Raw genomic sequence first — 14,916 nt, forward strand, 5'->3', positions numbered from 1 at the left:
CCCACCCCTGCCCCCTCCCATCTCTCCCCCATCTCTGCCCCTCCCACCCCTGCCCCTCCCATCTCTGCCCCTCCCATCTCTCCCTCATCTCGGCCCCTCCCACCCCTGCCCCCTCCCATCTCTCCCCCATCTCTGCCCCTCCCACCCCTGCCCTTCCCATCCCTGTCCCTCCCATATCTGCCCCCTCCCGTCCCTGCCCCTCCCATCTTTCCCCTTCCCTCGAGAGGCCTTCAGGCTCTTGTGGATACCCGGGAAATCAGTCCCTGGGAAAAAAAAAATCATGAAAACGTGCCGCGATTTTTGAGAGGCCACAGCCATGCAGAGTGACTCAGCACCCATGTCCTGCAAGCACCCGGTGGCAGCAGGTCAACCAGAGGCAGCTAGCTCCCCACCCCGCACACAGGTCATGTACGCCGAGCGGTGGGGCCTGGAGCCCTGCGCCCTGCCCGTGATCGTGAACATCTCGGCGGCCCACTGCGACACGCTGGATTTCAGCCCCCTGGACGAGTCCTCGTCCCTCATCTTCTACAACGTCAGCAAGCACCCGCGCGGCGGCAGGCAGAGGAAGGCCCGCGTCCTGCAGGCCGGCACGCCCCTGGGGCTCATGGCCTACCTCTACTCCAGGTGCAGCCCCCGGCCCCTGGGGGGGTGGGGGGGACTGTGGGCTCCCCTGGGCCCCCGCGTGCCTTTTGGAAGCAGGAGGGAGATGGAAACAAAGAAACAGGCCCCCAGAAGGCGAATGAGGTGAAAGTCTTTGCCTCATCGGAGATGGGTTGGCACTTCTTTTGATTTAGGAAATTTTGAATCAGAACTTTAAGCTGCCTCCTGTCAGCTGCCGCTTGCCTCCTTTGCCGGGCTCTTGGCTGGACGTGCACCTGTAGACCTGGGCGTCTGGGTCTCAGCTGTGCCGGGGCAGGTGCCTTGGAAGAGAGACAGGGGATGTGGGATGCACAGTTAACAGCCCAGGGGACTTCTGAATTTAAACACACACGGGAGCCTCAGAGACCTGCCTGGATTCCATCCGCTTTGCCGGGTCAAAACACCCCTTAATTAATCGTGTGGCTCCCCAGGGACTGCCAGTGCGGTTGGTCCCAGCCACTCATTGAACTATTTCTGCAGCTGCCGCCTCTCGGCAGAGCCCTGCACTGGTGCCTCAGACACCCTGACTGATCCGTGCACAGGGGCGCGTTCACCCTGCAGCATGGAGGACCAGTCCACTCACACCCGGGCTCGCAGGGATCCCCGGGCCGCCCCCTGGCCCCTCCTCCCTTGTGCCCGCCCCGTCCATCGGCACGGCCACGTGTCCCCCTGGTACAGGCACAGGGCCTCCTGGCAGGTTCCCTTGACCCGATGGCCCGGCCCACGCCACGGGGGCCAGCAGGTCAGGGCTGGGTACAGACTACCTTCCCAGACAATGGTGGAGGCCTCCCCCGGTTCTGGCTTTGGGGGGCCCGTGACACACTTGGGGGCTCCCGGGGCCCTCTTTGAGCTGAAGGCTGTGGTGGTCCCAGAACTGATAGTCAGGTGTCAGCAGGGGACACTGGGGGCTGTCAGGGGACGAGGGAAGTACCCTGAGAGCAGAGGCGTCCTGGGCCTCCCGGGATGGCAGCCTCTTCCCTTGTTCTCCCGAGGTGGGCTGTACCCGACTGTGCTGGGAGACTTCCCCTGGCGGGGGTCCTCCGACCAGCCCTGACCACCCGCCCGATGAGGGCGGGCTGTGCAAATACAGGAGACGTGCATGTGTGCGTGTGTGTGTGGGGTGTGTGTGTGCTTGGGGGGTGTGCATGTGTGTGTTGAGGGGTATTACGCGGCGTGCTGTGTATGTGCGTGCACAGCACCTCCAACAAGGGGAGAGCCCTTGCTCAGACCCCGTAGGCACCCCCTTCGTGGGGCAGGCTGGACCTGACCCCGGCCGCAGCACTCCCAGCTCCCAGGAGCCCCAGGGTGAGCAGGTGGCTAGGCTCCCTCACCCTCCAGACACCAGGCCTCCACCCCGAAGCCCCTTCCAGCAGCCTTGCCAGGACCCCTGCACCTTTCTTTCTGGGACTCAGTCACTGACCTGCATGGTGTCGCCCGCCCTGGGGTTCCCTGGGGCACCCCTGCGGGCGGGGGACGCTCATTCCCTCACCTACCTGGTTTTGCCCTGAAGAAACTGAGAACTTTGGGGCACAACGAGCAGCTCTCCTTTCTAATGTAGTGACTTCCAGTTTGGGGGCGGGGGTCACTGCCTGCGCACACGAGTCCCCCCAAACAGGTTCTAGAAGCAGATAGCGAGGGTGCCTTAAAACTCGATGTTAAAGAAGGTCCTCCCGCCAGAAATGGTTGGGGAGTCCCTAACGTCACCAATACCCGCACCTTTTACTTCTCCAAGTGCTTCTCCTGGCAAGGGCCGCGCGTATCTACGTGCTCACACACGCGGAACTCACACGCCTTCTCGCTCACGCACATTCACATGCTCTCTCTCTCACATCTACCTCAGAACTGCTAACGGGGGCTGGGGGGAGCCGGGCCCTCCCTCCCCGCTTACCTGAAGCACAGGTAAGGTCTCCTGGGAGGAGCTGCCTGCCCGGCCCGGCCCGGCCCGGGGTTGGGGACGGATGGAGCTAGGAGGCGGGCGGGCGGGCGGGCGGGCGGGGCCGAGCCTTGGCCTTGCCAGTGTTCTGAGCACCTCCTCTCCGCCCCAGCGACGCCTTCCTGGAGGGCTACGTGCAGCAGTTCCTGTACACCTTCCGCTACTTCTGCACACCCCACGACTTCCTGCACTTCCTGCTGGACCGCATCAACAGCACCCTGTCCAGGTACGGCCCGGCCCACGAGACGCCACACAGACGCACGGTGGACCCCGTGGCGCCTTGTCAATGGCTGTGAAGGGCCAGGGGGGCCCTGCCGACCCTGGCCAGGATGATGGCTGTGCCTGGCCGGAGAAGGCGGAGCAGGAGGGAGGGTGCGAGGGGACGAGGAGCCCAGAGAAGGGAGGGAGCAGCAGGAGGGGAGAGTGGCTGGGGCGCCTGGGTCAGTCGGTTAAGTGTCAGACTCCGGCTCAGGTCCTGATCTCGCAGTTCTTGAGTTCGAGCTCTGCGCTCACAGCTCGGAGCCTGGAGCCTGCTTGGGATTCTGCGTCTCCCTGTCTCTCTGCCCCTCGCCCGCTCACGCTCTGTCTCTCTCTCTCTCTCTCTAAGATAGATAAACATTAAAAAAAAAGAGTTTTTTTTAAAGGAGGGGTGAGTGGCCAGAAGAGACCACCGATGCTAATGGAGGAGGCAGGGAGGGGATGGCCTGGGTGGGGGCACGGGGGAGGGGGGTGCTGTCCTGCAGGCCCTCAGCCCTCCTCAGCAGCAGCGCATAGGCAGCCCAGGACTGCAGTCAGTGAAGGATGTATGCACTTGTTCTGGCCTGTTCTCTGACCTGGCCTGTCGTCACCACAGGCTCCCTGCGCCTGCCTGGCCCATCAGCCATCACCTCCCTCCTTGGGGCGGGGACTCGCAGGGGACACCTCCATACCCCTTCCTCCTGCGCGTGTGGAGCCAGGCCCCCACTCCGCCTCTCGTGGCGTGTGCTCACACCGTGCGCCAGACCCCTGGCATCTCAGCCCGAGCTGCAGGGGTGACAGGCGCCTCAGGACTGGCGCCAGGCAAGGCTGGCGGACAGGCAGCAGGCCCCTGTCCCGGGTCGCCGAGCCCGAGGCCCAGCTGTGCGGCCACGGCCTCTCTCTTCTGTCCCCTGACACGGGCGAGATAGGGCTGAGACACCCCTCGAAGGCAGAGCCACGTTCGGACCCCACTCACACCCCACTGCTGGGCAGTGCGTGACCCCCAGCAGCACACAGACCCGGTAAAGCTTAGGTCTCTGCCGTCTGCCTCCAGGGCTCACCAGGACCCCACCTCGACCTTCACCAAGATCTACAAGCGAAGCTTCTGCCTCCTGCAGGCCTGGCTGGAAGACTGCTACACCGTGGACTTCACTCGGAACTCCGGGCTCCTGGGCAGGCTGGAGGACTTCCTGTCTTCCGAGGTGAGTGCGGCCCCCGCGTGCCCGTGGGCAGGACTCGGGGTGAGAGCCGCCAGCCCCGTCTGGGTGACGAGTGACCACCCTGTGCTTCTGCCCAGATCCTGCCCCTGGACGGCTCTGCAGAGCACCTGCTGGGCCTCCTGGAGGTGGGCACTGACCGGCGGGCCGAGGGCACCTCACGTGGCACAGACCTGGAGGGCCCCAAGGAGGCAGAGGAGGACACCAGGCCTCTCAACGCCCTCTGTAAGAGGCTCTCGGAAGACGGCATCTCCCGGAAGGTGGGGGCCTTTCCCGGACTGGGGGGTCGGGGGGTCTCCTGGGGCAGAGGCAGCACAGCCCAGAGAACGCAGTGCACGCACGCATGCATACACACATTCACACACGCGCTTGTGCGCTCACACGTGTGGACACACGTACAGACACACGCGCGGCCCTGTGAGGCTGGCACTTCCCGCCCGTCCTCGCCCCGGACGAGGACAATGCAGGAGCCCCGGGCAGGTGCTCCGATGACCTCACATTCCTGATGACTGGGACAAATCATTGCCAGGAAATGGCCTAGGACGGGGGCCGGGTCTGAAGGGACCTGCCCATAATATATGGGTACGGCGCCACACTTCTTCAGGGGGGGACCTGCTGAAATGACCAGGACAGGTGTCCCAGAGCGGTGGGTGGCAGAGATTGGCTCTGCGGCTCTCTCTCTCTGAGCAAGGGCCTGGAGCCCTCCTGGTCCTCCCCACCCCCACCCCCTCCCCTCGGGGCTGCTCCTCCCGCCCCTTTAGCACCTTCTGACCTCGCCCTGCAGAGCTTCCCCTGGAGGCTGTCCCGGGGCAACGGGCTGGCGCTGCCCCACCACAAGGAGCGCCAGTACACCATCGCGTCTGCCCTGCCCAAGCCCTGCTTCTTCGAGGACTTCTACGGCCCCTATGCCAAGGCCAATGAAAAGGGGCCCTACTTCCTGACGGAGTACAGCACCCACCAGCTCTTCTCCCAGCTGACGCTGCTGCAGCAGGTGACGGGGCCGGCCAGCCTGGCGCGGGGACGCCACGGGGAGGGACGCGGGGGCCCTCGCTGGCTCTCTGGAGTTGCTGGGCGGACGTGCGGAGGGCAGTGAACTTGGCGGGCGGGGCTGCGCTCTGGAAAGGCCGGGACTCTGCTCCTACTCCCACCCCTCCCCCTGCCCACCGGCGCCCGCGTCCCTGACACTCCCGCCTCGCGAGAGCGCTAGAGGGCGCCCTGTGGGCCTCCTCCCTCCTGGCGCCCTGAGCCCCGCCCCCAGGTGTCCTGCCATCCTGGGCCCCAAGTCACTTGGCGGGTGAAGGTGGTGATGGTGACCCAGTGATCCTACCTGCCGTCACCACGGCTGGGCAAAGAGGCCCCCAGAGATGCTGCCTTGTCCACGAGGCCCCTGGGAAAGGTGCCCTGAACATCTGCGTCCTTGTCTCCGACAGGAATTGTTTCAAAAGTGCCATCCCGTCCACTTCTTAAACTCCCGGGCCCTGGGCGTCATGGACAAAAGCGTGGCCATCCCCAAGTGAGTGTGCACCTGCGGGGCGTCACCCCAGAGCTCTGGGACAGACAGATGGCTGGTGGCAGGGGCTTGGGGGCTTCCCCTGAGTGTCTCGTGGACACTCTTGGCCAAAGGGAGACGCCAATGTCACAAACGTCCTCGGAGCCAGACGCTCCCCGCTCCGCAGAGCCCATCCTGCCGGCCCCACCCGGGTCCGGAGAGCCCCCCGCGGCCCCGGGGGCCCGGGCAGGGCCGTGGCCGCACGTCCTCGCCGGCATGCACACGCCTGTCTCTTCCAGGGCCAGCTCCTCTGAGCCTCCGACCGCCAAGACGTGCAGCTTGTTTCTGCCCAACTACGTCCAGGACAAGTACCTGCTGCAGCTTCTGAGAAGTGCGGACGACGTCAGCACCTGGGTGGCCGCTGAAATCGTGACCAGCCACACCTCCAAGGTGGGTGCCCGTCTCACAGGAGGGCCAGGGTGTAGCCGCAGCGGCGCGGCGCCTCGCGGGGGGCCCCAGTCGTCCCTTCTCCGCGCACGGGGCAGCCTCAGACTCCGCCCGAGCAAGGGTGAGAGCCGTGTCACAGCCTCTGTCGACAGCATCAGGCACACCACCCGGCTCGCACCGTCTGTCACACCCCGACCCTAACACCGCAAATGCGCACCGGCTCAGCGCCGTGGCGGCCCCTTGTCCGTGCAACTTCCACACGTGTGCCTGTGCACACCTACAGTGTCACACGTGCACGTGCAGTCTTACACAAATGCACTCCCTCACACACATGCACTCCCTCACACACATACCCCCTCACACACTCACACACTCACACTCCCCCCCTCTCACACTCACATACGCAGCCGCAGGGCTGGGAACTGTGACTCCCGGCCTTCCCCCTAACCTGAACTTTTCGAGGGTGGGGACCAGCTTGGTTCCTGTCACAGCCCTGCAGCCAGTACAGTGCGTGTTCTCAGCAGGTTCGTGGGATAAACAAAACGGGTCAGCGGTCCAGTCAAGGTGAAGGTCTTGCCGTTCTAGGGCCCCTTCTTCGCCCCGCCGGCCTTCCCCCTGACGGCCCGTCTCTCAGCCTGAACTAACCCACCTGCTTCCGGCAGTGCACCAGGCAGGCCAGGAGGGACAGTCACCTGCCTCAGAGCCGGCGCCTCCCTCCGGGTTCCCACTCACTCACGAGGGGCTGGGGGAGGACGGAGTCCCCGGGCCCCGGTGCATCCCGAAGGCCTCCGCTTTCCTGCCACCTGAGGCCAGCCCTGGCACGGGGCATCGCCGAGTCCTGCCCACTTGAACTGCCACACTGGCGTGCTGAGGCATGAGGTTGGGACCACAAGGGCTCCTCCCGTGGGCGGATTCCCACCACTTCGCAGGCGGCAGCCACCTGAGGGCAAACTCTGGCCCAAACATAGGGCTCCTCCTGCGAGATCCCCATCACCGCTGCCCCTGGGCTGAGCATGACAGGGGAGCTCAGGGGTGGGGGACGCCATCGTTCTGCCCCCGGAGCCGCCCCCAAGCCCACAGGGGCCACCACCCCCCCATCACATGGCAAAGCACAGAAAAGTCTGTTCCAGCACCTGTCTGCGATTTCTTTTCTTTTTTTAATATTTCTCTGCGTCCCCCTGACCTCAAAACCCACAGGGCAACCCAAAACCCATTAGCAAGTGCAGAGTTCTCTACATTTTCCTCCTTAGGGGAGAATTTTCGCACTTTAGAGATTTATTAGCCCTCACTTCTCCAAGAAGTGAGAACAGGGAGCCTGGGCTCACCCGGTTTGTTCTAATCCACGACGTTACAAATACCGTGACATCGGAACGTAGCTTCCCTAAACCAGGTCTTCAAACAGGGGCCTGTGTGGTTAGTCCTCATGAGGACTTCCAAGGACAGGTCCAAGGACAATCCACAGCCACGCCACGGCCCTCCCAGGATTATCCCTATGTGAGTCCCCAAAAAGAGGGACGAAGGCCCCCTCCCAGCCTGAGAGGGAAGGTGAGCTCGGTGTCCTGAGTCTGCGGGTGCCTGCCCAGCAGGCCCACACGGAGCGGCACGACACCTTTGTGGGCCCGGCGGTCAGCACGATGGAGCGGATCTCTGGGCGCACACCCGGGCACCCAGCCTGGAAGGACAGTAGGGACCGTGGTGTCACTGGGGCAGAACGCCTCCTGTTGTCGCGAACAGGCCCTGTGTCCCCACAAGCAAAAGACAGAATCATTCAAATGGGCAGTACTCAGCCGCATGCAGGAACCACCGGGGCCAAGAGCCTGTGTGGCTCATCGGGGGACGTGTTTCCAAGGAAACTGCACGCGAACCTTCGACAAAAGTGTTTATCACGTTCCGACGTATGCATTGTTTCACGTGTTGTGTGTTATTTACCATAATGTCAGAACAATCCAAAAGACTGGCTTCTCCATTTGTCAACTGTGGTCACAGAAAACTGTCAACATTCAAATTCTGAGGCAGAGAATGCAGCGGGGCCCTGGGGACAGCATACATCCCACGCACGTGACGCGCTGGGGAAAACGGAATGGAAGTACGAGGTGAAGAACAGGAAACGGTGTGGAGTTTGTCACCTTCAAGAAAAACTTGTTGACTTTTTCTAGGTGAATAATGGTGGGTTTGAAGGCAAAACCGCATTTCGACCTCTTCAGGTAATTTTCCAAGTGATAGAATACAACAGCCAAGAGAAAGAAACAACCCAAAGGTCCATCCACGGACAAGTGGGTAGACAAAATGTGGCCTATCCACGCTATGGAATAGTATTCAGCCTTAAAAGGGAATAAAGTTGGGGTGCCTGGGTGGCTCAGTCGGTTAAGTGTCTAACTTCGGCTCAGGTCATGATCTTGTGGTTCACAAGTTCGAGCCCCGCGTCAGGCTCTGTGCTGACAGCTCGGTGCCTGGAGCCTGTTTCAGATTCTCTGTCTCCCTCTCTCTCTGACCCTCCCCCCATTCATGCTCTGTCTCTCTCTGTCTCAAAAATAAATAAACATTAAAAAAAAAAAAAGGAATAAAGTCATGATACAGGCTCTGGCGTGGCTGAGCCTGGAGCACGTCATGCTCAGGGAATAAGCCAGTTCCAGAAAGACAAATGCTGTGATTCCGCTCTAGGAGACCTCTGGGGGTGTTCCAGCCACACAGACAGAAGGCAGAAAGGTGGGGGCAGGAGATGGGAGTAGCTGTTTGACAGTTGTGGCCTCAGTTTTACCAGAAGAAAGCTCTAGAGATCTGTGACACAACCCAGTGTCACTAACGCTGCGGAGCTCTATTAAGAGTGCTTACAGGGGCGCCTGGGTGGCGCAGTCGGTTGAGCGTCCGACTTCAGCCAGGTCACGATCTCGCGGTCCGTGAGTTCGAGCCCCGCGTCGGGCTCTGGGCTGATGGCTCGGAGCCTGGAGCCTGTTTCCGATTCTGTGTCTCCCTCTCTCTCTGCCCCTCCCCCGTTCATGCTCTGTCTCTCTCTGTCCCAAAAATAAATAAACGTTGAAAAAAAAATTAAAAAAAAAAAAAAAAAAGAGTGCTTACAAGAGTAAATTTTCTACTGCATATTTTTTACCACATTTTTTTAAAAACAAAGATGTGATGGAACAGTTTTATCTGAAAGTGCTGGAAATTACATACTTCACATCTATTTAAACACTTACTTATTTTTGAGAGAGAGCACACGCAAGCAGGGAAGGGGCAGAGAGAGAATCCCAAGCAGACTCCGCGTTGTCAGAGCAGAGTCTGGCACCGAGCTCAATCCCACAAATCTGAGCCGAAATCAAGAGTTGGACACAACTGACGGAACCACCCAGGCACCCTTATTTTTGCATCTGTTTAAATATATGAAGAAAAAAGTGGGATGTCAACTTAAAAAGTATGAGCGAGTAAATGTTTTCCAAGACTCTTTAAGAAGCACTCAGGCCAGACAGCTGGGAGGCCACCATGGTGGATGAGCTCCAGGGGCCCATCTGTGTGACCTTCGATGGCATCAGAATCACCGCAGACAAGGTCAAGTCCAGTGGAAAGACATGAGGTTGGGACCCACAGGCAGGCAACTGTTCCCGCCTGAAGGATGGCCCTGGCCCTGGTGACAGTTTATAGGGTGAGGCAGCTCTGAAATGAGGGGTCAGCTGAATTCTCTAGAATCTTCTAGAAGCCTCTGGAATTGTGTGAAATCCAAGTGCTATCTGTGGGTCCATGAACCCAGGACCTCAGGCCTCTGAAATGGCACACGCGGTTAGGAATGAGAATCCCACCGGGTGTTCCTATCAAATCTGGTGAATTTGCTAAATCTGCTGACTGGCCACCCGCAGAGGAGCAGTGGGGCCCGTGGACCCACCCCCTGGTCAGGCGCTGAAGCCCTTCCTGCAGTGGAGTCGCGCCACGCAGATGAGAAGCTGCTCTTGGCCACGAGATGCATCGGCTCCGGGGTGCCCTTCCGGGTCCTAAAGCTGTGCCCCCTGCCCCGTGTGTCTCACTCCTAGAGCAGAGGTTTGTCCTGGGAGAGATTTTCCTTTGGAGAAGGAGGCTGACTTCTTTTCACGTCTTCGTGCCTACTGGGTGCTTGCCTTTTCGTTTTGTGTTTCCGAGTCATGAGCGTCCTCCTGCCCCTCACGGCCATCCTCTGAGACCTGAGCCCACCTGCGTCCTCGCCACACGGGTGGTGGGCCTCCTGTCCTGTGTGCCCTGGTGCTGGGTTACTCTAACGGGTCCTCAGATGCTATCTACCGGCTCGTCTTAACCCGGAACACACCGAATGTGTCATTTTCTGGTTTCAGTTGCAGGTGAATTTACTGTCCAAATTTTTGCTGATCGCGAAGTCTTGCTACGAGCAAAGGAACTTTGCGACGGCCATGCAGATCCTGGGCGGCCTGGAGCACCTCGCAGTGAGGCAGTCCCCCGTGAGTCACCTCCGGGGGCGCCGGCCAGGGGCGGGCGTGGGGGCACCAGCATGGCCACGGGGGTTCACTGTGCTTTTCTTGTAGGCCTGGAGAATTCTGCCCGCGAAGATAGCAGAGGTCATGGAAGAGCTGAAAGCCGTGGAGGTACTGGTGCCGTGCCTGAGCTTCTGGCGGCTTCTGTCCACCTGGGGCTTCCCCTAAGGACGCACCGCGTGCACCTCCGCGGGGCTCACCGGGCAGAGTCTGCGTCGTGGCCCCCGGGCCGCACGGCCCCCTCAGAGTCGTGCGTGGAGCAGCCCGGCTAGCCTGGTCCTGCACGCCTCCCCGTGAGGCCTCTGCCACTCAGCCGGGCAGAGACCGAGGGGCCAGTGCCCAGGGTACAGGTGCCCAGAGGACCAGACTGAGCTGAGCTGGCCCTCTGGCCTCGGTGCTTCTCCCCAAGTACAGAGGCACCTGCCTCATGAGATCCGAAACGAGGAAGCGCTGGAACGGTGGGCATTTCCCCGGAAGCGGCAGCAGGAGCAGAGGCCCCGCGGCCCCCACCCCGGGCCCGGCCCCCTGCAGGGCGGGAGGGCTGCTGCGTGTCCTCGGTTGACGCCGGAAACAGGTCCCTGAAGCCGGCCGGCCTGGGTCTTATTGTCACTTGGGCAGCTGGGTCACCTGGCTGTTTTCTGGAGCCCCGCAGAGAGTAGGTTAGGAAACGATGGCGGGACGCGTGCGGCTTTCTGCTGGATGTCCGGGTCCCCCGTGTCTGCCAGTCTCAGACATCCGCACCGCCGACCCCCGTCCGGTCATCCCAGGCACACTTCGGATTGGATGTGAATCAGTGCTGTGCAGCCCCATGCAGGGGATTGGCTGAGCTGAGGGCCCTGGACTGACTCTCACCTGTCTCCCCCTGCCCACGCCCCCGGCTGGGCCCCCAGGTCTTCCTGAAGAGCGACAGCCTGTGTCTCATGGAAGGACGGCGCTTCCGGGCCCAGCCCACTCTGCCCTCGGCGCGCCTCCTGGCCATGCACATCCAGCAGCTGGAGACGGGGGGCTTCACCATGACTAACGGGGCCCACAGATGGAGCAAGCTCAGGTGAGGGCCTTGCTCCCCACGGCCCCATGGGCCCCTCGCGCTAGAGCTGTCTACACAGCCCGCTCCTGCGGGGCCGTGGTTCCCCTGCCCGACACCCCTGGGCGCTCGGCATGCCTGGGAGCTCCAGGCCTCCTCCAAGACGCCCCCGCATGTCTCAGGACCGGGCCAGCCCTTCTCCAGTGGGCCTGCACCCACCCCCCCACACACAACCCCCCCAGCCTCGCACCCACCCTGCTCTCCTCCCGTCTCTTCTCCACACCAGCCACGTGCACAGTCAGGTGGAAGCTGGTCAGGCCACAGTCCAGCTGCACTCAGGGTGGAGGGCTGGCCTCAGCAGGCGCGGCCCAGGGGCCTTGGAGCCCAGCGGTTCCAACCTGCTATGCGCAAGGCCTCCTTTCGGTCACCAACTTAAAAAGTGCTTAAGAGACACCACAGTGCACGTTAATCCATGTTGGCAGAATGGCAGGCCACGACCCAGAAGGCACAGGGGATGAGACCTAATGAGGCCTCTTCTTAACTCTATTGTACGTCTGGATCCAAGAGCCTGGTCCCCCACACTGGACCATCTCCGTCCACAGTCGCGACGGGAAGACGTGTGTGGAGCCCACGGCTTCCCCCCTTCCTGGACGACCCCCACCCCCACCTCCGGGGCTGTGTGGCCTCTGTTTAACTCGCAGCTCTGAGGGGAGGCAAGCCCCGCTCCACAGTGTCAGCCAAGCCCCGGGGTGTAAATGCCCCCACGGTGGTGGCTCTTGAGCTGTCAGGTGATGTCCCTGAACACAGAGCTGGGGGGAGCATGTGCCCAGTGGCCCCTGCATCTCCCTACCTCACGTTTCTCCTCTGCGGGCCCTGGATGGCTGACACTGGGGTCTATTCACGTCGGAACCCTCAGCACTGACCAGACCCGACACAGACGTTCAGTAAATGTTTGTGGGACGAAAAGTGGACGGATGGACAGAGGGATGGATGGGAGCGCGGGTAGACAAACAGGCCTGAGTAACGAAACGAGGTTTGGCCGTCAGAATAAATACGGAAACTCACCCAGAGCTGATACCAGAAGAGGTTTGGGTTAGACGTTTCCGGTGACGGCCGGCAACTCCCAAGCCACGGCCTCGTGCGAACTAACGGTTCGCTTCTCCCCAACACAGGAACATAGCCAAGGTGGTGAGTCAGGTCCACGCGTTCCAGGAGAACCCCTACACGTTTGCCCCCGACCACAAGCTGCAGTCCTACCTCAAGCAAAGAATCGCCCGCTTTAGCGGGGCCGACATCTCCACATTGGCGGCCGACAACAGGGCCTCCTTCCACCAGATCACCAGCGAGAAGCACTCCCGCAAGATCCAGGACAAGTTACGGAGAATGAAAGCCACGTTCCAGTAACGGGACGGTGGATGTGATGAGAATGCCAAATCGGGGACAGGACTGGGGCAGAAAAGAGCCGCCCGCTTGCCGTCCAGGCCCAGGAAGTCCGTGCAGCCCAGCGTCTGCTGCCCCGGACGGGGGACCCCCAGTGCAGGAGCCAGAGCCCAGCCGGGGCGTCGGGGTGCATGCCCGGGGGGGCTCTGGGGGGTGGAGGCTCGAGGGCCTTGCCGAGAGGGAGAGGATGGGGGCTCTGGTGGAGGTTGGGGTATTGCTGCTAGTTTAAAACTATATTTTAAAATTAACACAAAAATAGAATAAGTAAACTCCCCAGGAGCCACATACCCATTTATACTTCTTAGAGATAAACCGCTCTCTGCCAACTCTCCAGGGATCCCGCCCCCCCAAAACCCCACAGCCACCCACCCTGACCCAGAGCATTGTTTTCTTGAGTCCGGCTTATGTCTGCCCAGCAACCAAGGACCAAACTGACCTCTGACCCCCATGCCAACCATAGGCTCCAGGGGTGTCCGAAACCTTCCCCTGGGGCCCTGAGGCTTCCTTCCCAGTGGCCCAAGCCCCAGCCTGGGCCCACACTCCTACCCTCAGGCCTCCTCCCACCCCACAAAACCCCCCTCCCCACCCCCAAACCTCCCCCATACCTCACACCTACCCCTGTCTCCCAACCTCCCGCTCCCCACCCCAGGCCTACTACCCCCGCAAATACCCCCTCCCCAACCCCAGACCATCCCCCAAACTCCTCCTCCTCCTCACCCCCAGACCTCCCCCCACACGCAACATCCCCCTCCCTTCCACCCAATCCTCCCCCAGATCTCCTCCCACATCCCAGACTTCCCCCCCAACACCTCACACCTATACCCATCTTCCACCCAGACCTCCCTCTCCCCACCCCCTGACCGCCCAAATTCTCCCTCCCCACCCCCAGACCTCCCCCCACACCCAAATTCCCCCTTCCTACCCCCAGACCTCCCCCACAGCCCCCTTCCCCTGACCACCTCCTTCCAGACCTCCCCTTTAGGGGCCCAGCTCAGCTCACCCCCATTCCTGCCAAGTGGGGGTGCCTGACTTTTGCAGCCCTTGCCCCAGCAGGCAGCCCCGCCTCTGGTTGCTGGTGAGGGAGCACCTCACGGCTCCACACCGGCAGCCCCCCAAGTGCCCGCGGCCCCTGCCCAACCCCCACCCCTTAGGACAGTTCCTGGTGAGGCCCTCGAGGCTCTGCTTCCTAGCAAAGCACACAGGATACAAACAGCAGCTCCAAAGCCGACTCAAGGCCTCAGGGGCCCTGAGAGCCTCCCCCAGCCCCATCTGGGGGCCTCAGGCCTGTGGCCCAGGTCCATCTGCCGCCAGCAGCCAGCATGCGCTGCACACGCCTACGCCCGGGCCCTCACAGCTTGCCTTCGCTAGCGCTCCGTCAGAACCGCGGGGGAGGTGACGTCAGAACTCGGAGGAGGTGACGTCAGAACCGCGGGGGAGGTGACGTCAGAACCGAGGAGGAGGTGACGTTCGCCGCCTGGATGGAACCAAGCTCTTCCCCGAGGCTTGGATTCCAAACAGCTGGTGTTGAGCATTTGCTCAGCGGCCAGAAGACCCCCTCGGCCAGGTGTACAGGGACCAGGAAGGTGCGGTCACGGCCCCCACGCGGGGAGATCAGGCCCCCTGGCACCGTCCCAGGCGCCACCGATCTTAGGTTGCACATCGTTGCAAGACCCAAGGCTGTTCTCTAGAGTCTCAGAATTGGAGATTCTTTAGAACAGCCAGCTGTTAGTATTTCTGGGGAAACAGTTACTTGTGATAAAATACAGAGTTTGTAATGTCAAGATGTGTTTCCCACACAAATTCATTTGCGACACGTAGGTCCTGCTTAAACGGAATATAAGAGGAACTCGGCACTCCCCGCCACGCAAGTTCGGGTTTTTTTCTGGCTTTTATATGAGGATTATGTTCTACCAAACAACACTTAACATTTTCAGACTTTGAATTTAACAAAGGTGGTGTCACAGAGCCTGAAACTGCGGGTCTGGCGCAAATAAACATTCCAACCGTAACAGTTTATTCAC

At 61.3% G+C, this 14,916-nt stretch overlaps 1 protein-coding gene across 2 annotated transcripts in view; it reads left to right on the forward strand.

Annotated features, from left to right (window-relative positions):
- The window catches only part of KNDC1 (kinase non-catalytic C-lobe domain containing 1), a 63,802-nt gene extending 50,786 nt beyond the window's left edge, over positions 1–13,016 (forward strand). For both annotated transcript variants that reach the window (XM_047073652.1, XM_047073653.1), the window contains 11 exons: positions 404–624; positions 2,685–2,798; positions 3,864–4,011; positions 4,107–4,286; positions 4,811–5,017; positions 5,457–5,539; positions 5,815–5,965; positions 10,276–10,398; positions 10,483–10,542; positions 11,322–11,479; positions 12,628–13,016. In XM_047073652.1, coding sequence (XP_046929608.1) covers positions 404–624; positions 2,685–2,798; positions 3,864–4,011; positions 4,107–4,286; positions 4,811–5,017; positions 5,457–5,539; positions 5,815–5,965; positions 10,276–10,398; positions 10,483–10,542; positions 11,322–11,479; positions 12,628–12,859 — 1,677 coding nt within the window. In that variant the 3' untranslated portion in view covers positions 12,860–13,016. The remainder of the gene's footprint in view (positions 1–403; positions 625–2,684; positions 2,799–3,863; positions 4,012–4,106; positions 4,287–4,810; positions 5,018–5,456; positions 5,540–5,814; positions 5,966–10,275; positions 10,399–10,482; positions 10,543–11,321; positions 11,480–12,627) is intronic.
- The last annotated feature ends 1,900 nt before the right edge of the window (positions 13,017–14,916 follow it).

Source organism: Lynx rufus, unplaced genomic scaffold (assembly GCF_022079265.1).
Source record: "Lynx rufus isolate CCGP_SWC_20201006 ecotype Redwood Valley unplaced genomic scaffold, mLynRuf1.p SCAF_11, whole genome shotgun sequence".
Classification (NCBI taxonomy): Eukaryota; Metazoa; Chordata; class Mammalia; order Carnivora; family Felidae; genus Lynx; species Lynx rufus.